A 24,654-nucleotide genomic window follows, 5' to 3' on the forward strand; every position below is an offset into this window, starting at 1 on the left:
GCTGCTTACACAGAGGTTGGTCAATAGCATTCTACCTCTGAAGTCAGGATCCTCCTGCTTATGTAGTGATTGCTCAACACGCTCCATATAAATATTGTATATATTTTGAATAATAAATGTTTTTATTTTTTTTATGTAATAGCATTATTATAAAAAGCATTATTATCTTTTGAATAAAATAAATTAAATAAATTGTTCCCACTCCTGGCACTACAAGCCAAGCTGGGTGACAGAGCATGAGAGAATATTGTCTTCTCCTTTATTAAATCTCGATCAAAGACATGCATAGCTGCTTTTAGTTTTTTGATAATTAGCTTCATGCACCCTCTCAGACTGAATCTGAGTGGCAGGGTGGCCATGAGAAGACAACAGCATCTGTTTATATTTGTGCCATTCAGACGGTTATTAAAAGGCATTTTTAGAGAGCACAGCACGAAGCCAAATTGCAGGCACAGTTGGATGAAGAAAAAGCTGGCATGGACCAAACACAGACGGCCTGATCAGAGTGCTGCTTTAGAGAAGGGCAGGACCACTTACAGAGAAACATCACTCATTCACATGAGTGCAGTTTGTTCTACTTTGTGGAGAAGGCTTCATAGCAGGTTTTTGATTAAAAATCAGACAAATACAGATATGACATGATGACCTTTCAAAACACTACTTATTTAGTGAAAGCCCATGTTTTTGCTTTATAGGGGAATTTTTTTACTGTCATATTATGCTGCTTTTCACTGGATAGAATAAACAATTACATAGCACGGTTTTTTAATTTTTTTATATTTATTTTTTGCTGTTCTGCTAGCACAGATATTTTTCAGGAGCACATCGCTCATTTTTAGTTTATTTTGAGGGAGCACAGACATCAGAGAAATTCAGTCCTTAATCTCACCTCTTCACCGTGACACCAGTTTCGCCCAATCTAAGGAAGAAGGAAGATTGATTTTAAAGGATAAGTGTAACTTGTTCAGGTTAAGTGTTGATGCGTTTGAAAGAGGACAGGGTCGGCGTAAATGGAGGGAGAAACTAACTGAACTCTTCGGCAAGCCTGTCGTCTACAGTCACACATCAGAAGTTGTTGGGAAATGTTGTGATCTCTCGCTGTCTCAGAAGAGTCCCTTACAGATAATTTTTCAGTAAATAAAAACAGAATGCTCAAAGGTATCTTTTTTGTATGAAGATGGCAGGGGGAGAACTTCTGATACTTCCTATGTTTTTGCCAGAGGGCTGAAGTCTGTCAGCCTTGGAGGCCCATCATCAATCACTGCAACTTCTGCTCTGCAGTCCTTTGAAGCTCCGCTGATTTAGTCTGGACTTACAGTATCAAGATGAGCCTGACTCAAACAATAAGCTTTCAGCATGATCGAGTGGGTCGTATGCGATGGGAAGCTCTATGAAAACCAGCGTTCGCAGCTTGTGCAGGTGATTACGCTCTTTAAGCTTTTAGTCCACTATAGGTGATACATCAGTGTGGTCTTTAACACATCTGTCTACATGCAGTTTGATGTCTTAACCCTTCTCAAGCAGATACAAAAAAAGAATTTCGGTGAAAATATCGAGGTTGTGTAAGTTTCTGGAGCATTTTGATTCAGCACACGTTGCTGCAGCTCTTGAAAGAGACTGTCAGTCATAATTCATCTGGTGAGTTACTACAGACTCAGCTCCTTCCAAAGCGTATGGTTTCTGTGCAACCCAGTTTAAATGATATACAATGACGGAACAAGCCTGCTAAAACATCACAATCTTAAAGAGCATTTGCGCTGACAGCAATTCACAAAGTGACTGGAGGTCATTGGTTTTCAAGAAGAGTTGAAAACACTTCCTGTGTGTACTGTATTAGACTACTTCTCACAGCACGTAGGTATTGTTGCTGTTTTGTTGGTTTGATCTGTTCTGTTGTCCCCGTTTGTAAGTCGCTTCGGATGAAAGTGTGTGCTAAATGATTAAATGTAAATATAGGAATAAATGTACTCTTTGAATCTGTCTAACTATATTCTGGCTTTACTAGATTACTACAACACTGGTAGCAGGTTAATCTTAAAAGCTAAATGCATGTGTTATATAAGCATTATATAAGCATGTATAAGCATTAGGGGTGTAACGGTACGTGTATTCGTACCAGACCATTTCGGTACAGGGCTTTCGGTACGGTGCACGTGTGTACCGAATGACCGAATGCAATATTTTGTATGCGGAACATAAGTACATTTTCGTGTTTCCAAACGAACATATTAAGTGTTGGAAGTCTCCGCGTTCAGCACAAATCCCGCTCTGCAGCTGATTCTAAGGCCGGTGACACACTGGCTGTGTGGCGTGAGCATGGCGTTTCTGCTGCGTGTCAGTTGTGTGACCCCTCTTTCACACCGCAAGCGTGAGCGGCGTGCGAGCAGTGCGTATTTTTTTCAGCGTCCATGTTAATCAATGAGTGCATTCACACCGGGACCAGGAGCAGCGCGTGAACAGCAGTGCAGCGGGGGTTTCGGTGTCCGGTCTATTTTTGCTGAGCTGCTCACGCTCAATTAAAGTGAAAGCGCACTTTTGATGGACAAAATAAATGTGATTTAACACAAAACGTGCTCAAAATGCACAGATTACGCATGTCGAGAGCTTTAACAACAATGCCAATGCCTAGTGTTTTAACAATTATTCCAGAAAAGAAAATTAAGTATAACAAATATGTATTTACCCATTTAAACTTTTTAATAAATCGTTTTGGGTGAAAGTATGGTGTATTGTTATAAAAACAAATGTTGAACGAATTATACCCATTGTTTGAAATAGTTATAGCCTACTGTCTGCCGAACACGCTTTGCAGCCGCTGCTGTGATGCTGTACTTATACGCTTCCAGTGTGAATACTCGCGAGAGTCTGCTACTGTAGGTGACATAGAGGGAGGCCGCCGACAGACCAGGCATTTAAACAGACCTTTGCTCTTAATTCCGATCGGTCCAACGCAATAACGAAATCTGAGCAGGTCTAAAAACTGAAACTGTTGATGCTGCACTTTACACTTTGGAAAAGTTATATATATTTTTTTAAATATGAACAGGCCTACAAGCTGGGATTGGTAATGCTGCACTGTAATCATAGTTATTTATTTATATTTTTCATTATATTTTATCATATGATATTGGTTTGAGACTGAGAGTATTTTATTTAGTGGAGATTTTTGCAGCAGTATTTTATTTCTTATTCTTTTTTATTTTATATATAGCTACTTTATTAAAAAGTATTTTAAAAAAGTAAACAAATTGTTAAAAAAATTTCTAGTAATAAACAACCTGCAGTTTAATGTTTGCATTTATTTCCCTTACTATACCGAAAATGAACCGAACCGTGACTTTAAAACCGAGGTACGTACCGAACCGTGATTTTTGCGTATCGTTACACCCCTAATAAGCATACATTCCTTCTAAGCATAGAAAATAATAATAATAAAAAACAGGTGAAGAAGCTTTTTTTCGTTTTTTGATGAGGAAATTTGATGTAAACCAAACCATCATCACTAATGTTATTCTATTTCAAAGCATCTTTTTTTTGTTGGTGATCTGCGTCCCGATGCTGCTGGATACTGCTGTTGAGCGGGGGTGCTTCCTAGCAACCCACTGAGGCTTTGTGACCTCCAACCATTTTTATCACTTTTGGCTTGAATCCCCTTTAACAGTAGATGATCAAAATATTTAGGACTCAAGCGTAAGACTTTACAGTTGCTTGTAGTCGTGAAACGCCTGTGGAGACCTTGTTATCAATCAGAAAGCGAGAACCCCCTCACCTGTGCCTCCGGGCTCCGGCGTGGACCCTCACAGATAATGACTGCTATGAAATTTCTGCAGAGTTGTGCCGATTTCTTCCCTATCCATGTCACACTTAACCATGACATTTAATTTCACCTGGGGAAGCCAGGTAATGGAATTGTTTATTAGATGGCCGAACCAAGATGGATTTCCGAGGGGGCAGGGTTTTTAAGACTCGTCCCCTTCTCTGGCTCTCCTGGAGGCCTCTAAATTGGTTGCTGTTGAATAGCCTTCCTGCCTTTTATTTCCCTTTGGCTTTGCGGGATGTGGAACTGCATCCCTAATGCAGCATCAGAGAGGCCTCACGCCGAACTCCCTGCCTCTTTCACACCTCTGCCCCCCGATGACTGTGCCATTCGCACTCCCTGCGCATATGACTCACCGATTCAAGGTCAACCTTAAAGCAGCTCGGAGGGAAAAGAATAGGAGGATTTAGCATTTTTTGAAGATTGAAGGGAATACTAAAATGCTGTTTCTTGTCTTTGCTCCTTCTAGACAAAAGACAGACAAGGTTGTCATAGGTTACCCAGATTTTTCAGACAGTGATTCACCTTTGTTCTTCGAATTGATTGTTGATTTTGAGAACGTGGTGAAGAATAGACTGGCAGGCCTTTTTTTGTTCTCTGATTTTTTTGGACTAGTGCTCACACTAGGCCCATAAAAATGAACTGTTATTTATGTATTTCACCTCTGGAATTCACCCTTGGCTCTTTTTGCATCTTATTACGTTCATATTTTGATCAAAGATGTGTCAGAAGTTCTTTTTTCTGCTTTTAGTTAAAATGAAAATTTTTCTGTAAAAGTCTTCTCCTCTGCCACAGCTCAACCTGTGGAGAGTGTATTTAAATCACACTAAATGCTTTTCTCTTGTGTAGATTGTCATTACAGGGCTTTGAAACCTCCTGAGTCAAACCATTTAAGCCCCCAAACTAACACAACAGCAGAAGCCAGCAGGTACAGAAGGCCATGTTGAAATTTGCACTGCCTCTTTCTCATTTTAGTGCGGTGCATGATAGAAGAGAAAGAGGATAGATTGAAAAGTGTAATTTCACAAAACCCTGTCCTTACGTTCTCCGTCCCAGAGCGCTTGGGGTTTGGCATGGCTGCTTGTGCTTACCGATGTGATCACATCCCTTGATTGTCACGAGCAGATCACCTCCCTTGTTTGCCATACACACCTGCGTGTATTGAGTGTATTCAAGTGCTATGATTATAGATAGATGGATTTGAATATCTGAGCTGAGCCTTTGTTCCAATTTACCGCCGATCGGTGTCTTATCATTGTTAACAGATGGTAATTTTAATCTAATAAATGGCTGCTTCTCTATTATTTGTTAATTCAGCCAAGTGTAGTGACTGTAATTGCCCCATCATACCTTGTAGGAGAAGTTTATCAGAGATCTGATACCAAACATTTGAGCAGCGGTGTGATTAGAGGGTTTCGTTATGCCTGGTTGTTGCGTTTACCTTCGGCACAGCCGTGGGACGGCGTATCTTATCATGTTAATTAGATCACCGAAGACTGATGAACACTTCAGTGGACGCTGTGCCGCTGTACCCCACGCCCTCCAATTGAGAAGCGCAGGCTTAATGGACGAGAAATGCACAGCCCATTATTAGAGGCATCCACTCAGTCTCGTTTACGCCACTCTTTCTCTCTGCCTCATCTGCCTCGGCTCTTTTCAAGCACTGCTAATTGTGTATATGGGTGTTATTTAGGTCAGGCAACTAGGACGTGATCTCTCATCCAGACAACACCAGTGTCCTTTAAGAGACAAAGGGAATGGAGGCCTAAATTTCATTCACAGCAGCAAAAAAACATGTTTAATCCACAATATATTAATATTTATGTAAACCAGCCACAGGTTATAATGAAATGAGCCTCGGTTGAAGCAGTTTCACTCACTCCATGATCTCTCTCTCTCTCTCTCTCTCTCTCTCTCTCTCTCTCTCTTTATCCGTGCTTGTGCCATGATTGCAAGAGGAGTTAGCCACTGGTGTTGGCCTACACCCATGAAATCGAGCAAGTGCTTTCATTTCACTAAGAGTAATCAGGCGTCTAACCGCCAAGATATCCCACATGTATAATCTAATACATTTCCACTGTTTTCAGATCACCGTGAAATCAAGTACGAGGTTCTGCCAATCACTCCATGTGTGTTCCAGATCACTGCAGCAAACATAAACTACTTCATTCACTAGACATGGAATATACGTTTTTATACTATATTATATTGAATTACAGTGGTGGCCAAAATGTTTTAGAACAGTAGTATTTTCACCAGCTAAAAAATACTTTTACGGTTGGCTCGCCCGGCCGCATGGTCTAAACGGGTTGTCCCTATTCTCTTAATGAGTAATGGGTGTTTTTTGGCGTAACGTGCAATAAACCAATCATAGTATTCATATATTTATTTATTTAGCCTACAAATAATCTTGTGCATTGCAATCTTTTAATTTTTAATATTTGGCATGTTTGTGTGCTGCTGTGCGTCCCTGTGTTTAATAAGCAGCGTGTACACTCTTAAAATAACAAAGAAAAAACATTGCGCCAGACTTTAGACCAGGTATGAGTTGGTCTGTGGCGCAGTTTATTTTCAGCTCCTTAAAATAGCAATGCGACTGAACACACCTCTTTTTTAGACCAGCACGCCCATGGGCGCAAAAATTTGCGCAAATGCATTTGCTAATTAAATGACGTGGTGCTGGACAGGAACATGTGAACGGCGCCGGACTGAAACTAGCAAACAGCTGTAGCTTTGCAGGTAGGTTTCTTAAAGGATCTTGGAGACGTTACAACAGATCTTCTGGATTTAGTCTGTCTCAGTTTGTTCTGTTTCTTTATGCCAATCCAGGCAGACTGGATGAAAACGTTTTTAGCTAAAAACATTTTCATTAGCTGGTGAAAATATTAGTGTTCTAATCATTTTGGCCACCATTGTATATTTTTAAAAGAAAGTATACTGTACTTATACAAGACTGACAAATTATGTCTGAGATGCATGTTTGAGATGCATCCCACTACTAGGAGTAAATGGTAATGATGATTTGAAATGGCTTTGTCTCAGTATCTTTTAGTTTTGTTGCCTTTGGGTCGTGTTCATTTGCTTAAGACTGACCAAATTTGTGTTTCTGTTTTTGAACCATTGAGAAGTTGTGTGCCCAGACAGCACTGCCCCTCCAATTCTCGTCATGCAATATGAAGTATTTGTGATTTCGTGTTTTTTACAGCAGGGTGTGAGTAGTTGGAAGACAGTGTGGTCCCTCACATTCTTTCCTTATTAATCAGCCTGTCAGACACTAACGCCCCGGTCGATGCAGTGACGGCCCACCAGAGAGGCCAGGGATTAAAACACTTCCACACACTCTCTCAGCACTCCGTCAACATGTGCCACAACGTTCCACAAGACCACCGCTGCTTCAGGGGCCGTCACACTGATGACTAATGGGTAATGAAGTCCTTAAGAACCCCTGGAGTGAGAACGGCTGTCATAACCCTCTCCTGAGTGATTGGACTACAACCTTTCAAGTGTTTTATCTCTGCTTGTGAAGAATGGTTTGTTTCAAAGTCAATCATGCAGACACAGCTGGACATCTGAGACTTTGACCTGATGTTGGCCGTTTACTTGCTGATTATTTTAATCAACTGCAATCAAAAGGCATCTTAAATATTATATATTTATTTAGTTTTAACATTTCCTGTACATGGCAAAAAGAAGTTGTTATTTTTGTCTTAATTTTTAGGGAATTTTTGGGCATTTACAGTGTTTTGAAGATTGTTTCTGCCATATGTAATATAAAGGCCATTCCAACCCCAGATATTCTGGCTTGTTTTGTTTTGTAAATTGAGGTGAATAGAGGTTATAATTAGTTTTTTATTTCGTGACAAAAGTGAGAGTGAAAGTGATGTGACCCATACTCAGAATTCGTTCTCTGCATTTAACTCATCCAAAGTACACACACACAGCAGAAATGAAAAGTTTGAAAACTTAACTTTAAACTGATCTTAATAATAATAATGAGAAAATTTATTATTTGTATTGTATATTATAGAAGATATAATTACAGTATTTAATTTATAGAAAATGTAAAAACATCTAATTTCTATTATAGTAATTAAATTCAATAATTGACCCTATTTTCCGGACTATAAGTCGCTCTTCTTTTCATAGTTTGGCTGGTCCTGCGACTTAAAGTCCGGTGCGACTTATTTATCAAAATTAATTTGACATGAACCAAGAGAAAACATTGCCGTCTACAGCCGTGAGAGGGCGCTCTATGCTGCTCAGTGCTCCTGTAGTCTACCACTGAAAACATAGAGCACCCTCTCGCGGCTGTAGACGGTAATGTTTTCTCTTGGTTCTTGGTTTTAAATAATTGCGATTTATAATCCAGTGAGACTTATAAATGTTTTTTTCCTCGTCATGATGTATTTTTGGACTGATGCGACTTATACTCAGGTGCGACTTATAGTCTGAAAAATACGGTAGTAGTAAATTGAACGCCCTACAAATTCCCAGCAACTACAGTAATTATAATTGTACTTTACACATTCTTTACAATTAAAAACAAAATAATAATTTTAACATATTAATAATAGTAGTAATAATAATATTTTCTCATTACAGTAATTACAGTGCAACAAGTGATTTCCAATAAGTTTACTTATATATGTCAGCATATGTAGGCTTTCTCTTATTCTCTCTGTCTATATTCTCATTGTCTCTCCAGCTCTCAAGAAACATCTCCCTGCAGCTTTCTGTAGAGGAGGCATCAAAGCTCAAGACCTCTCAGTGTTTCTGTGTCTCCTAGAAGCATTAGAAACACCTCACAAAGATGGTCACCAGGAAAAGTGCAGCTTAATGACTATCTCTGGCCTTGGTACATCAGCCGTTACATAGTCCATAGTCATCCTATTAGTGAGCTGCTCTCAGGTAACATAATAACAGGCCAGAGAGGAGCTAAAAGAGACCGGGAAGAATCCCAAACAAATGACAAGAGCTACTGAGTTGCAGAGAGACAGGAGAGAAAGAAAATAATGTATAAGATTTGAAAGTCAGGTGTTACAGGCATGCTTCTTTCTATAGCCTTTTTTCTCACTCTGACAATTTCATGACAATATTAGCTTTCTTTTTTTTGACACAATGACTCTTAGTAGCCAAAAATAGCAATCAGGAAACAGTACAGAGAAATGTGTAGTGATGATACAAGAAGAAAAGGACTTAAATCAGCTCATTAAGCAGGGTGACATCTACAAGTGTGCAAGCTATTCACATTATTGTACGGTATTGCTGACAGGATATGTCCTTTAGTATGCTCTCAGCTGTTTGTTTGTGTAAGAGAGAGTTATCACTGGGATTCAGTCCATTTTCTTGATCCATCACACTTTCTCATTTTCATTTAGTTGTCATATAGAAAATTTAAAATGGACTTGCTTTATCAACATGCTCACAGTCATTTAAGTGTGTTGAAATTAGGCAGAATTACCTCTAAAGCGTTTAATCTAGTTTGGCTCTTTTGTGTGGGACCCCAGGGTGATAGCAGCAGGATGCTCCATTCTCACAGTACTCATCTCACTCTTACACATACACACTCACACTGTGTTGCTAAATATGGCTCTGGCTGTTTTGTAGAGGGACCCACTATTAGGGCACGGTTATTTCACACTGCTTGCACATTTATTTCAGCTGCCATAACCATACAGGTTACAGCCTGCATACTTGCTCATAAACAGTGCCGTGCAGCTGCACATGCAGGTTCAGCTGTGAGCCTGCTTTTGCTGTTACTCTTTTGTCCTAAAGGAAAGAAGAAAGAAATTACACTACCATTAAAAAGATTGGGGTCAGAAATGTATTTTTTTTTTTGTTTCAAAAGAAGTTGCTTACCAAACAACTGACCAATACTGCATTTAATTTAGCAAAAATACAACAAAATTAATTAATACATTTATTCAGCAAGCATGCATTCATTTAATTGTAAGTGATTGTAAAGACATTTATAATGTTAAAAAAGTTCATCAAAGAATGTATATATATATATACATATATATATATTTCAGAAGGGTGATGTCACACTGAAGACTGGAGTAATTATGCTGGAAATTCAGCTTTACCATCATAAGGATAAATGGCATTTTATAATGTATTAAATAAGAACTTTTTTTTTTATCTCCCTGGATAATGGATTTTTATTTTATTTTTTTGTCTAATGACAATTGCTTTCATTTTCACAGCAGTTATATTGCTTTGGATTCTGTTAAATTTAAAATCATGAGTGTCCATCAAATCCTCTTATAACAGACACATCAGAGACTGTGTCACAGAAATGTGGGAAAAGGTTTTTAGTAGAAATAAATGTGGAATAATTCCTGTTCTGTGTTTTTGAGGTCACTATAGTGATTTAGTATTGCATTTTTGTTCATTGTTAAAATGCATGACGTGTGCATCTTTGTTTGTGTGTGTGCCTATGCGGGCAAAGCAAATGACAAAGTAGAGGTCAGATAGGTTAGCAGGAGTCTTACTTGAGTAGTCAGAGAGGATCATGGGTAATGGAGCTTAGATTGATGTTGATGTTGAGTGATAAATGATGAGCATGTGTGCTCTCTTGTGTGTGTGTGTGTGTGTGTGTGGAGGCAAACAGTGAGATTAGACAGTGAATTATCTACTTCTGATCACATATACTATAATGAAGCTCTTTCTCTCTCTTAGTGTGTGAAGCTTGGCATCAACTTTCTCCTTTTTTGCTATTTTTCCTTTATTTCCTAATATCCTTTCCTGTTTCCCTCTCCCTCTTTCTCAGTTTGCTGCAGTCTCGTAATAAAAGCAACGCAATTTATTTACAATTTGCCGTGTGAGGCTCTTACATCAGTAGCGTAATGTACCGGCTCGTTTAAAATACATTTGCAGCCGCGACTTTATTTTGCAAAGATGATTTTTCATCCACGCTTCGTCCTTTCCCTTTTTGCAATGAGGAATTGATAATAGACCTGTTTTCCCTCTCATCCACTTATCTCGCACCCTGATGGAGAGAATGAAATAAAGGGGGGAAAACTGGATGAATTGTTTTACCCCCCCCCCCCCACTCTCTTTGTGTGTTTTTTTTTTCATGTAGAATATGTGCGTTAACACAGCAGAGAGAATTTTATTCCATTGAGTGAACACAGGGCTCTTGCAGGTGACACATGCTTTTAATGGACTCTGCCATGGTAAAGCTTTTATTCCAAAACTGGAATAAAGATATTTAGATAACACTTGATAAATAATGTAGTCTGGTCTTAAACATTTTCATATCTCTGGCTGTATTGAGAGACTTCTCTGGGTTACATATAGTATCAAATTGAATGTTTTAGCCTTGATTTTAAGCAAAATTGTTTGCTCAATTATGATGCTTGCTTTAAAAATCCATTAAATATTTATTATTGAACCGCATGCTTGTATATTCCATTAATTGTGGAGGGAGAACGACACATAGCTGACCCTTAGCTTCAGGTTGATGCTTTATTTTTGTTTAAGACATAAAACAGACCGAGCAATAATTGGTGGAGCCCTGCAGTACTATCGCAGAAGTGAACAGAGATTTGTAGAGATGCGCTTGAATTCCTGGAAAAGGATATTCAAAAACATGGAATTTTAACACACACAAGTATTTCTTAACTCTGTTTTGCATGTGTTTGTTTTTGGAAGTTTGTTTGACCCGTGGGGGTTTCCCCTCTGTCGACTGAAGTTGATTTTGACAGTTTTCAGCTCTTTATCACTATTTGTCCTCTCTGTCTGTCTTCTGTCTGGAATCTCAAGTCTCTCCTAATTCTGGCCACAAACTGCACATTCTGTTCCATGGCTAAACTTTAAACTTGCCAAAGAAGTCTGCCTGGGTGGACAAAGCAAGCAAATGAAAAGACAGAAGAGAGGGTAGTGAGAGGAGAAACGGAAACTCGTGGATGACAGCTGGAGTTGGGTGGATAGAACTTGAGGTTTCAGCACAAAGAATCCAAGCGAGATTGAGATGAACAAAAGAGGAGGAGAGCATTTAATTAGTGTTGGCTTTTCTGTAGCATTACAGGCTTTTTTTTCCAGGTCCTTTGATGACTGTCTCCCTGCGGCCCCGTCTTATTACCCGTACAAATCTCTACAAATACTGGAGCATTATTGGAAACGCATACAATCGGGTCTGCCAGCTCCGGCACCAAATCACCAATCATAAATATGCACTTTATCATGATAATCATTGCATGTCTCCTCATTTCATTTCCACAGATGGTTTAATCTCTTTTTAATGTGGGCTTTAGTGCGGATTCTTGAAAATGCCAGAGAGACCCGTGCTGAGCGTGTATGCGATTCACGGAGCCAGCAACTGTTACTAAAGTTCATCAAATGCTATTTCAACGTGCTTTTTTGTTGTTGTTGTTGTTCTGCAGATGCTTTTGTCTAAAGTAACTTGCGTATTGGAGCTAACACCCATGCCAATTTTTTTCTGCACATCTGTACAAGTGTGTTGGTCTGATTACAAATGTTTCCATCCGTTTGCTGAATGTGGAAAAAGACAAAGATTGATGTTGGTGAAATGAGCGCTTTAGCTTGGCATCACAGTATCGACGCTGCGGTAACATTGCAGTAATGTTGTGGCATGATTAAGCAGCCCTTGATCAGACGGGCTGGAACACTGGAGGCTGTCTCATGGGCCTGACAGCCCATCCCTCATTCCCTTTCAATCCCTGTTTATTTCATCTCCCATTCTCTTTAACACAACTCTCAGAGACGTACAGAGAGAAAGAGAGAGAGAGAGAGAGGGAGATTTGAGGGGCGGGGAAGATGATAAAATGTCATTTTTCTAGATCATCATCAGTCTCGTTCTCCTTCTCTTCTGTCCGAAAGCAGATTGTTATGCTATTTATTGAGACGGTTATTGTGTGCCTGATTTGGTGAGGGGAAAGAGGGAGAGCTGTTTGTCTTGGAGGTCAATTTCCTAAACTCAACCGCACCAAAACACTCAAGAGTGCTGCTTACGTTATACTGAATAGTATAGACTAAATACTTGTAAATGTCTTGTATATGTTGTGAAAAGTACATAAATATACATTTCATCAGTTCACCAGCGGCTCAGTTTAAAGCACACAGCTTTTATTTCTGTACGAGATACTTTGGTATCGACCCTCTCATCTGCATCACTGCCAGTCCTTCATTAGAGATATATGTAGTCTTTGTGATATTTGGAGACACCATGTTAGACCATTTCATGTCAGTTGCCCTTTCATTAGCGATCTAAATGTTAATTGATGGGGTTAACGACTTCTCACTACAACTGTGTGGCAGGAATCACAGAATTGGCTTAGATCTGCAACACTAGCGTTCTTGCTGCAACTTCGCTCACCAGATGTTTGGTGACTTTTGCTTGGCCTTTAATGTGCCCTTTGATATGGTGACAGTGTAGTACATAGCATGTGAAAAATTACCTGTCTGAAAGACCTTTAAAGCACTGTTCTTTGTCTACGACAAAATGTATTTGTCTGTTTAATATTAATCAGCTGTGCTTGTAAGTGAGGCAATATATAGTTCAGTTTGGTTGAGCTGAATCTATAGATTTATGAACACAGATGAAACACAGAATCGACTGAAAGGCATAACACACATACTCACTAGACCACTTTTATAGTGTCTATACTACTCTAACTCAAATGTGTAGATTCCAAATAAACAATGCGTTGTCAGAAAGCTTAGCTATGGTGAGGCTGTTGTTATGCAAATACCTTAACTTCCGCTTTTTACTTTCATACATTGTTCATACAGTGTGTTCATTTGTGAGGATTATCTTGATGAACTAAATGTGTTAGAATCATGCACTTTTGTTGGTTACAGAGGATATTTTCTGCAATAATTCAAAAGCCAGTGGATAATAGATTTAGTTGTTGAATCTATTGAACTATTCCTTTAAGAAATAAATTCTTTACCGCATGCTTTCCAATTCAAAGGCAAGAAAAACACAATCCTTGGATGCTTTAAATAGGCCATAATATCATAAATTTATTAGCCATACACTCAAGCAGTGAAGGCCGTTACACACACATTGGTTTTGTGTGCTTCTGAGAGACGGAGCCGTGAATCATGCATGCATCATCTGTTTAGTGTGTGTGTGTAATGAATGGGCATAGTTTTGATGGCACGGCTGTTATTCATGATGAACAGATCAATACTGCATATCTTTATCCCACACACAGTTGCTTTCTTCTCCTTCTGTAGAAGAGGGGTGATATGGAATGGCTAGATGGAGGGGTGGTGAGAGGGCCGTGCTTTCAGATCGATATTCCAGCTCTTCACGGACTCTTGTGTTTAGAGTGCCCTATATCTGTACATCACAGGCCTGCTGTCATGCATTTCATGTGCTACATCTGTCAGTGTATGGATTGGTCTTGGATTGGATCTGCATGAGATATACAGGATAAATCAGCCAATTTGTTCCAATTACATAGAGAACATGAATCTTTAATAATCTTCCTCCATCTTGCTGATTACAATTAGTTCTTTAGGGTTTTACTTTCTCAAGTTTTAGCCATCCCACAATTCGCCAAATCAAATTGGTCCGCTCCAGAGTTTTAGCATAATTAACAATTAATTGTGGAATTTAATCAGAAATCACGTCTCTACTTTCTCTTGGTCTTCAGGCTAATTTTTCTGTTTCGGTCTCATTTTCTTTTGTTTTTCTGGCTCTCACTGTCTTTTTCTGTTGGCTGCTGTCTCTGATTCTGTTATTTGCATTCTTGTTCTTTTTTCTATCTTCTCCATCCTTTCTCTGCTCACTAAAGTGTCTGAGGAGAGTGAACCTGTGGAAGAGCCACTCAAGTACAGTAAGTGTGTGGATGTATGGAGAGTGAGTTTTTCCTGCATGTGGTCCCTTCCCTATGCTGACTCAATCCATTGGGTATTTAAGTAAAACAAAAAATAAAACAACCAGAGACGATACTCAACAGGGCTTTGGAACCCAGTGAGCTACCTTGCTGTCTACTTCCCTACATAGAAAAATGTCTTCTAAGATGGCATCCTAACTAAAATTTAATCAGTTTTACAAATTGAAAATGCTGTTCAAACCTTTGGGGTCAGAACTTTTATTTATTTTATTTTATTTTTTACAAATTACAAATATTATTCAGTAAGAAAATATTAAATTGAAGTGACAGTAAGGATATTTAAAATTTTGCAAAGAAAATAACAATTAAATGCTGATAATCTGATTAATCAAAGAATCCTGAAAAAAAAAATCAGTTTCCATAAAAGCAGAACTGTTTTCAACATCGATGATAATGTGAAATTATATATCACACATCTTACCAGCCTCAAACTTTCTGAACATTCCGGAATTAGAGTATATACTGTTGCCTTAGATTGACCAAAAGGTGTCACTTTTGGCCTTTCTCCGGTGTGCCTATAGTGCTTTGCAGTGCAGTCTAGGTAGGCAGCTCTCTTGGTTGGAAAATAGCTAGTGGCTGAATAACCTGTGGAGCTTGTAAGGTGTTGTTTAGTCACTTTGACTTTCTTTTGCAGTCACTGTCATCTCTATGTGTGAATGTAAAAGGCGTGCTGTTGTTGTTTAGCTATACATCTGAATAGGGCTCTTTTCCTGTAGATTAAGCCCACTCCTGTGTTTTTCAAGTTGGTATCCAGACAGCCATGTTAATTAGTGCACAAGACAATTATGCACTTCTCTCCAGAGAGCTGCGTTTACTTCTCTTAATCTGGTGTCTTAAATAATTAAACTTGTATTGAAACCCCCTGCTCTCCATCTGCTCCTCTCATCATCTATCTTCTCTTTTTTTGTATTCATCACTCACTATCTCTCTTCTGAGATCTGAAGTGGGAGCTGTTTCACCATTAGTCAATGACCTCTGCGTGGTCTCCTAAATTTTATTTGTTTTAAAAGCCACACGCAAGACAGAGAAACAAAATATAAAAATAATTTAAGCTAAATTCAAGCTAAATGCATACAGTGTGTCTGTGAGTGTGACCCCATTTACTAAAGTCATCACAGCTGTGTGGCTCTAATCTCATTCTTCACAGCTGTCTTGCCAAAGACCAATCCCCTTACTCTCTCAGCATGACCATTTCACACTCATTGGCTCTGCCTCAAAACCTAATGAGCTACCTAGACGGTATTTTTGGACATGTTCAAATTGAATCTACCTACCTGGACAGAATTTTTGGACCTCAAAGTCGATTTCAGATTAATTTGACCTACTTAGTGTTTTTGGGCAATATGGATAAATTTAAATTGAATATACTTGATAGCATTTTGAGTGTCATAGATGAGGTTAGTTAAAGCTACCTAGCTAGAAAGTGCTTTGGGACACCACTGACATGTTCGAATCGAATCTACGTACTTAGACAGCAGTTTTGGGCATCATAGACAAGTTAACATTTAAGATGCACAATGATGGACATGGACATGTTCAAATCAAAGCATTTCTCGAGCATTATGGGTGTTTAAAAGTGTGCAGTTTTCCATTCAGCTAACGTTACATCACTGTCTTGTCAACTTGACATGTTTACACAATGCCATCCTGTTCATCATCTGACCCCGAGAGGTCAACAAATCACAGAACCCCACGGGTTCTCATTAAATCGATTTCCCTTAAGGGTTTCCTCTTTAATTATTCAGTGTTTTCTGTTCAGTGGTGTTTAAGTTGAAATGCTAGTTTCTTTCCCACATGTGATTGACAGTAATGGTGAAAAATTAACCACGGACTGATGTGTTCCTACTGTTGTAGCCCATTAGTATGCTTCAAGCGTCAGTTTTGTGGCTGTCCGTGTTTGGTATTTTTTTTTGTTTTCTGCATGTACTTGGATGTGGTAATACATTTTTGTTGATGATGAATTTCAGCTCGACGAGAAGAGGAGGAACTGGAGAAGAAATCCATCAGAAAGAGAGTCAAAGAACTGAAGGTGCTGGATCCAAAGATAGCACAGAACCTCTGTGAGTCTTAACCAGTAATCTTTGTTTTTTGTTTTGTTTTGTTTGGTAATCAAGTTTTAAATCATTTTTAATCAATTTAAACATTAGCTAGGGTGGAGGGTTGCAAAAAACTTGAGCTTCAGTCTCAAAAACCTAACAGTCATAACAAAAGACACAAAATAGAGCTAGATGCAATAAAAAGTATAGCATGTGCATAGACCAACAATAAAAAACATAGTACAGATGAGCAGAAAGGTATGTGAATTAAAACAGTTTTTCAGGTGTCCTTTTTTCCTTGCTTCTGTCCCTTTTTTATTCTTTCTCAGAACCTTGAGGTACATAAAAACACCTGTCTTGTGCCTTTATACAACATCTCTCTCTCTCTCTCTCTTTCCATCTTTCACAGACACATCTCTTTGCATCTGTTTTGAATCATTTAAACTGTTTTTCTTCCCTCTTCTTTACTTTTTCTCTGTTTTTCATTTGCATGTATTCACACCAATTCATTTGTCCGAGTGTCTCTGTGGCAATAAGCAGAGTTCTGTAATAAAAGGGAAAGGGAGAAATGAAATGTTCCTGTCCCAGCTGAACACCCCGCCAGTCAGATCACTGTCCCTCACCCTTTTTCATCCTTCTGTCATTCACTTACTCCTTCTCTCACCTCCCCTTTATTGCCATTCTTCTGAAATGAGATTTTAGCTCAGGAACTGTTGAGTATTCGTGACAAATGCAGGCAGAGGTGAAAACCCTGTTGTCTTGATATATGAATGTTATCTTGATACTTCCTCATCTGGCCCTCGTCTCGACCAGTTGAAGTGAGTTTCAAATGCAGACAACGTCAAGCTCATTCTTTCTTTTTATCAGATATTATCACCATGCTGTGGACATACACACATGCTCACAAAACTAAGAGTGTGTGTGGCTTGTTGATGAATTACTACAGGGAGTTTTTGATGTAAACTCTGTCTCTCTCGCTACCTTAGCCATTTTCCTGGGGTCGTTCCGTATGCCCTATGAGGAGATCAGGAGAATGATTTTAGAGGTGGACGAGGATCAGCTGACTGAGCCCATGATCCAGGTAACATCACCTCTCATCACCATTCATGACCTTTCAAGCATATGCCCATGTTCAGAGAGGACAGCCACAAATGTGAGCAATTCCGAATACATTTTTCAGCGGCACATCTATGTTATAGGGTGCTTGTATAACTGATACTTGGTAATTATGAATAGCTTTACAAACATGTCTCATGCACATGCACATCAGAACTAATTTTCTGCTGTTATAATGAAGGAGATGGTCTACGCTAGAATCATGACTGCATCACTATACACTATTGTTTCTCATGGTTTTAGATTTTTATCAAGCACATCATAGAAGGACTGTACAGTGGCATAGCAGAATCTTCTGCTTGACGCTTTTCAACAGTTGCATGGTTTAAATGCATATATTTCATTTTTGTTTTATAGATACATTAAACATTCTCCCTCTCTTTGATTTCCCCTTGCTTTTTATCATTCAGCACGGATGTGAGGCTTAACTTTATGTATTTTTCACTAGCTCAATGCACAGAAGGTTCTCATTCACTATTATAGTTTTAAAATATCCACTACTTCAGATCCATAACTGGGCTTTGTTATTTTATAATGCTTCCCACAAGCAGCCTCATATTTGTCTTAATGACTGAGATGGGAACAACAGAAGTATCCATCTGCATCTTTACTATATATTTCATTTTGGAGTTGACATAGACAAAAATGGCCATCCATCTATTTGGCCCATGTTCATGTGCACTAATGAAGTGGCCATTTGGAAATTAACCAAACCAGTTCATTTATGGTTATATGAAGCTTCAAAGTTTTTCCTTTTGAAGTAAGAGAGGTTGAGAGAGGTGCTTCCTGAGTCTCCTGAACCCCTACAGATAAGCAGTTAATTAAGAGTGCATTTATGTTGTAGTGCTTCATGCCAATACCTATGAGTTAACGAATTCAAAAAACAAGAAGATCGCAATACGTTAATAAATGAAAATAGCTGGAGATCTATATATATCTACGATTTAATGATCTCATGGAGAGTGACAAGGGTACACGAGAGGTTAAGAGAACACACGCTGTGGATAGAAATGTTCACATGATTGCATGCATAAAAAGGATTAAATTGCTGCTAAAACATTTCAAGTATTTTCTCTTAGCATTTGGTTTTTAGAAGATAGACTAAATGGAGATTGACAGCTGCTGATTTGGGAAAAGAGATGCTGAAATGGATAACGAAACATCATTGTGCTACCAATGCTTTGAGATAAAACCACATATTATCATGAGGCTGTGTTAGCACAATGGTGTGAATGGTTTTTGATATGTGCAATGGAAAATCAGTGGACTTGGGTGTAAGTTCTATAACTCTAGAATTTGGCGTAAAAATCAAACAACTTTTCAGACCTGAGCAGATTTTAAAACACTAGGCATCATACACTTGGGACTTTCTAAATATTTAGAGGAAAAAATGTGGGCATCAAACACTAAGACTAGTGAGGATCACTCACTATCAGACTTTCAAGTCATTCAGAACACAACAAACTAACACAGAAATGCCCCGTTGTTAGGAGATGTGCAACAAATGAAAACAATAAGTTTTCTAAAATAGGCTGAAAATATCAACTAGCAGGAATCATAGTCTGAAGCTAAAAAAAGAAAATGTCAAAGTCTGTGTGACCTTTATTATTTTCAATCAAATCAAATAAGTTAAAATAATATAAATGGTATGTATCACAATATAGTTATTGCATCATTTATTTATTTTATGGAGTTTTTAGTATTAGATCTGCTAATGAGGTTGTAGTTTCATTTCCAGCCTAGGCCAACCCATGGACTGGAGGGTTACTGATATCACAGGTCTGCTCAAGGGCTGTTTTGCCTTTGAGCAAGATGCTTAACCCCAGAATTCCCCAGGGAGATATATCGTCCCTTCATTTAGTCTAGTGTGTCATTAATTGCCAGAAAGTCGATTTAGATGAGAAGCTCCTCTAAATGGCTAGACACTAGAACTAAACCATCAACAATTAGATTGAAGGTTAAAGTTGAACGGTTAATTGAATGAATGTAGCACACATTCTTTGTAACACGAGTTCTTTGTCTTGTTCTCCTCTCTAGAATCTTGTGAAGTACCTGCCTGAACAAGAGCAGCTGAACGCATTGGTCAAATACAAGAGCGAATTTGCCAACCTCTCTGAACCGGAGCAGTTTGGAGTAGTGGTAATCCCCCCATCCCCCCCCCCCCCCCCCCACACACACACACGCACACACACTCTCTCTCTCTCTCTCTTCTCAATTCTGAATGGTTTTCATATGAATTTACTCTTTAGTCTAGTGACATGTCCAGTAAGGAGTAAATTTTTTTTTATTTAAACTTTTCTCAGGTCTATGTTGTGTTTTTCCCTCTACAAAAGATTGAATCTCTTAAATTGAAACCGAAACTGATATCATCTAGACAAAAAACAAAGCAAGTACATATTGTACAACCCAAGATAGATGTATTGAGTCTGTGAACAGAGAAGGAATTACTGTAATTCTCTAATGGAAAATGCATATGGTAGACCTGACACATTAATATTGTTTCAACCTTGCTGTCTTTACGGTTTACTCTGTAGTTAATAGAACAACTCTTTCTGAGACCCATAGTGAATGTGAATAAGGTTTTAAATAAAAAAATTATATTCACAAAATGTTAATTTAACTTGTTGTACCACATTGTTTTCTAGCTGAGCCAGAGTAATTTTTTAAAAAGTGCAAATGTATACACTTTTTGGGGGAAACTAAACTTATCTACAGCACATTGGAACCAACATAAAAAAAAAAAAAAGGTATTTCCTCCTTGGCTGAATTTCTAAAACTGAAGCAAACACAATTTTTGCCTATGTTATGATTTTGTAGTCTGAACTATGATTTAAATAGAAAATGTTTATTTTGAATCAATTAATTTAGCTAATCTCATCTCCCCTATTTGTGCATTTAAATTACATCTGTCATTATCTAACACTCACAATCATTTAATGACACTAATCATTTAATCACACTAATGATCAGCCATAACATGAAAATATGATATTGATGAAGCATTAAACTACCAAATTGTTACCGGTTATGATTACCAGATTGCTCCCCAATATCAATTTGAATCAGTTTGACGAATCAGTTTGATACCTCTTGATATGAAATCAATTTTGTGAACACGTTTTATTCTCATAACAGCTTTATAGTCATCTGTGATGATTTAGATATCACTGTGGGATAGTGTTATGATATGTTTAAGAGTTGTCATTTGAGATGATAATGAAGGCTTTTCCCATATTTGAATGTTTTTGACAACTCATCTCTGAATGTGTGAGATCCATTTCAGAGCTTTTCTCAACCCTCTGTCGAGATGTGTGAAGTCTAGCTTTAAAAAGTTGTCAGACTACTGTGACTTTTCTGCCATTTGGATTTGTCATAGTTTAAGTACATGCAGCTCACCTCTGAACAATTGATCGATCGGTTAACGCAGTCACCAGTGGCACAGTTCAGCAGCTGACCCTGCTAGAGATGTACAGATTAATTATTGGTGTTTGCAAGCATATGCTCACAAAGCTTCTAACAGGTTGGTTTGCTCCCATTGTTTTAGGCTCATTACTCTTGACTTTTTAAGACAACTGTTATGCTGGAATAAGAGAAAGTCTTGCTTTTTTGAGAAATGAAACAGAAGTGAAAGGCACAAAGGAATCACTTCATGCAACAGTGTGGCCTGTCACTGTGTTTGGGGTGTTTGTTATATAATAGGGCATATGGAACTGTGGTTTATGCATGCGTGGGCAGCAGGAAACGATGCATCTGCATTTCAGAAAACTATCCAGTTCAAAAGGAATTCTTAATCTCCCATAGTGCCATTGCAAGCAGTTTTGTACTCTGTTTTTTTCTGGAGCCAGAACTTTGAACCGTTTGTTTGCTGCCTGCTAAGTGGACCATAAAATATAGCATGCAACTATTGGGACCTTAAAATCATATAGGGTTATTGTTTGTAAGCGTCTGCATGTGGCGTATGTAATACTTCTATTTCAGCCATCTGATTTGTTTCTCCAAATAAAGGTTTATAATAGCTACATGCGGTATTTTTAGCTCCTGATAAACTATTTCGCTTTAGTCAGGTGTAGCTGAGAGTAAAGAACTACAGTGTTTACCGGAAAACTCACGGAGAAGATAAATAATCTGTTGCCATAGCAACACCCCCCCCCCCCATTTTTTTTTTTTTTTACCAGGTCTTAGTTCAAGGTGCACAGAGAGAAAAAGTTTAAATCAGGCAAACTAACTCTGCCAGACATTAGAGGCAGAAAGATGAAACAGGTGTGTGTGTCCCATTCCCCATTGAGTCCTCCAGCCTGCCATATACGCTGGAGACGTAGCAAGTGTGTTCAGGGTCTACTGGGACACACACACACACACACACAAACTGAAACGCTTCTGTTGTTCGGCAGGCACTCTGGGTGGTTGTGTGAAATGATGATTTAGCTTCCTGATAAAGAATAATACTTGAAACACTTGAAAAGTTGTTCCCCTCTGAATACCGTCACATGCTGAGTGGCAGGCACCACAGTGTTACTTCCACTCCCGTCTGCAGGTGCATTTGAGTTTAGACTTTAAAGGATGATTTGAATGTCTTACCTTGAGGACTCAGCAGTAAAGTTTAGCTGGTATCATGCCGTTTTCCCGGTGGGTGGATGGATTTGAATTGGTTTCATGTACTTTTATGAACAACACATGCATATAAGGGGTAATGTGCATTCAGACAGTTAATATCACAATGCCTAGATTTATAAATATGTGTGTATGTATATATATATATATATATATATATATATATAAATCTCTGACAAATCAGCATATTGAATGATTTTTGTAGGATTCTCTGATACTAAAAACTGGATTAATGGCTGCTGGAATAAATTACATTTTAAAAGATATAATAAAAATAATGTATTATTATTTATTCAATTTTGCCTATGTTTGAAATACTTTTTATGTTTACATTTTTATTGTTCTACTCTTGTACTAGACATAGGTTTTGAGTGTTCAGATATGAAAGTAATGTATAGAGGATAATATTTCAGTATTTTGTGAAACAATAAAACATTTGTAAAAATAATGACCAAATACCAGTAAACATGATATCATCTGAGATGGAATAAGAAACAACACATTTTGGTTTAGAGAAAAAAGCATGGTTTTAAAAAGGCACTGACATTTTGTCTGAGATGCATGTACAGTAAATAGACATTTTTAATGGGCAAATTAAATAACACTCTTGACAAGTAAAATACAGTTTATTCTCCTCATGAAGAATTGTCCACAAGGCCAGATGTGACCACAGTGGGGAAAACACCCACATACTGTATGCATCAGAAAGTGTGTTAATTTAAACTAGGCGGTGACTCAATTAGAGTGGAGTCTTCACTAATGAAAAGTGAAATGTCTAGATAACAATGTCAAAATTTACCCTATTTATTGTTTACTTTCTTTATTTCCCAGGTCTTCTTATATGCTATTATTTAGTGCATAGTTTTTCTAAAGAAGAAAACATGTCATTTTGTCTCAATATACTATGTTCTCTTCTTTGAAACAAATTTGTACCGAGGGAACCAAGACTGTGTGGGTCGGGAAAACATTACCTGTTCAGGTGCATCTCAATTAGACTTATGCAGGTATTCGGTAATGCAATATATCATGGTAATGAATATGCACGATATTGTTATCGTGGGCACTTCTAAATACAGCAGATAATTATATATTACAAATTATTCAGAATTTGGAATGCATTTTAAGAATACAGCTGTATGTTGCTTGTGCTCTGATGTAAACAAGCACACATGAGAAGCACATGAGGAACACATGAGATGGCGCTAAACTGCAGACAATGGAGTCCTTACCCTGGAAACCCCATAAAAAAAGCAGCTGCCCTTCTTTCTAAAAAATATTTAAATAATTTTAAATAGCCATTCAGATTTGTGTATTCCAATATTTAATAACACGTTGTTAAAGGGGTTAGTTCACCGAAAAATGAAAATAATGTCATTAATGACTCACCCTCATGTCGTTCCAAACCCGTAAGACCTCCGTTCATCTTCGGAACACAGTTTAAGATATTTTAGATTTAGTCTGAGAGCTTTCTGTCTCTCCATTGAAAACGTATGTATGGTATTACCGTCCATGTCCAGAAAGGTAAAAAAAACTTCTTCAAAGTAGTCCATGTGACATCAGAGGGTCAGTTAGAATTTTTTGAAGCATCGAAAATACATTTTGGTCCAAAAATAGCAAAAACTACGACTTTATTCAGCATTGTCTTCTCTTCTGGGTCTGTTGTGAGCAAGTTCAAAACACTGTAGTTTAGTGATATCCGGTTCGTGAACGAATCACTCGATGTAACCGGATCTTTTTGAACCAGTTCACCAAATTGTACTGAATCGTTTTAAATAGTTCACGTCTCCAATAAGCATTAATCAACAAATGACTCAAGCTGTTAACTTTTTTAATGTGGCTGACACTTCCCTCTGAGTTAAAACAAACCAATATCCCGGAGTAATTCATTTACTCAAACAGTACACTGACTGAACTGCTGTGAAGAGAGAACTGAAGATGAACACCGAGCCGAGCCAGATAACGAACGGAAGATTGACTCGTACTCAAGCACATCAACACCATGGTCATTTAACCAACTTGTGGTGCTTTTGGCAGTGTGGGCAGGTGCCAAATCCTGCTGGAAAATGAAATCAGCATCTTCAAAAAGCTGGTCAGCAGAAGGAAGCCCGAAGTGCTTTCTTGGTAAACGGGTGCCGTGACTTTGGTTTTCAAAAAACACAGTGGACCAACAACAGCAGATGACATTGCACCCCATATCATCACA

General features: G+C 38.2%; 1 protein-coding gene across 1 annotated transcript in view; it reads left to right on the forward strand.

Annotated features, from left to right (window-relative positions):
* Window positions 1–24,654, forward strand: part of LOC132126489 (protein diaphanous homolog 3-like) — a 405,695-nt gene that overhangs the window by 262,643 nt on the left and 118,398 nt on the right. The window contains exons 17-19 of the mRNA XM_059537748.1: window positions 16,656–16,748; window positions 17,711–17,805; window positions 19,878–19,979. Coding sequence (XP_059393731.1) covers window positions 16,656–16,748; window positions 17,711–17,805; window positions 19,878–19,979 — 290 coding nt within the window. The remainder of the gene's footprint in view (window positions 1–16,655; window positions 16,749–17,710; window positions 17,806–19,877; window positions 19,980–24,654) is intronic.

Source organism: Carassius carassius, chromosome 44 (genome assembly GCF_963082965.1).
Source record: "Carassius carassius chromosome 44, fCarCar2.1, whole genome shotgun sequence".
In the NCBI taxonomy this organism is placed as follows: domain Eukaryota; kingdom Metazoa; phylum Chordata; class Actinopteri; order Cypriniformes; family Cyprinidae; genus Carassius; species Carassius carassius.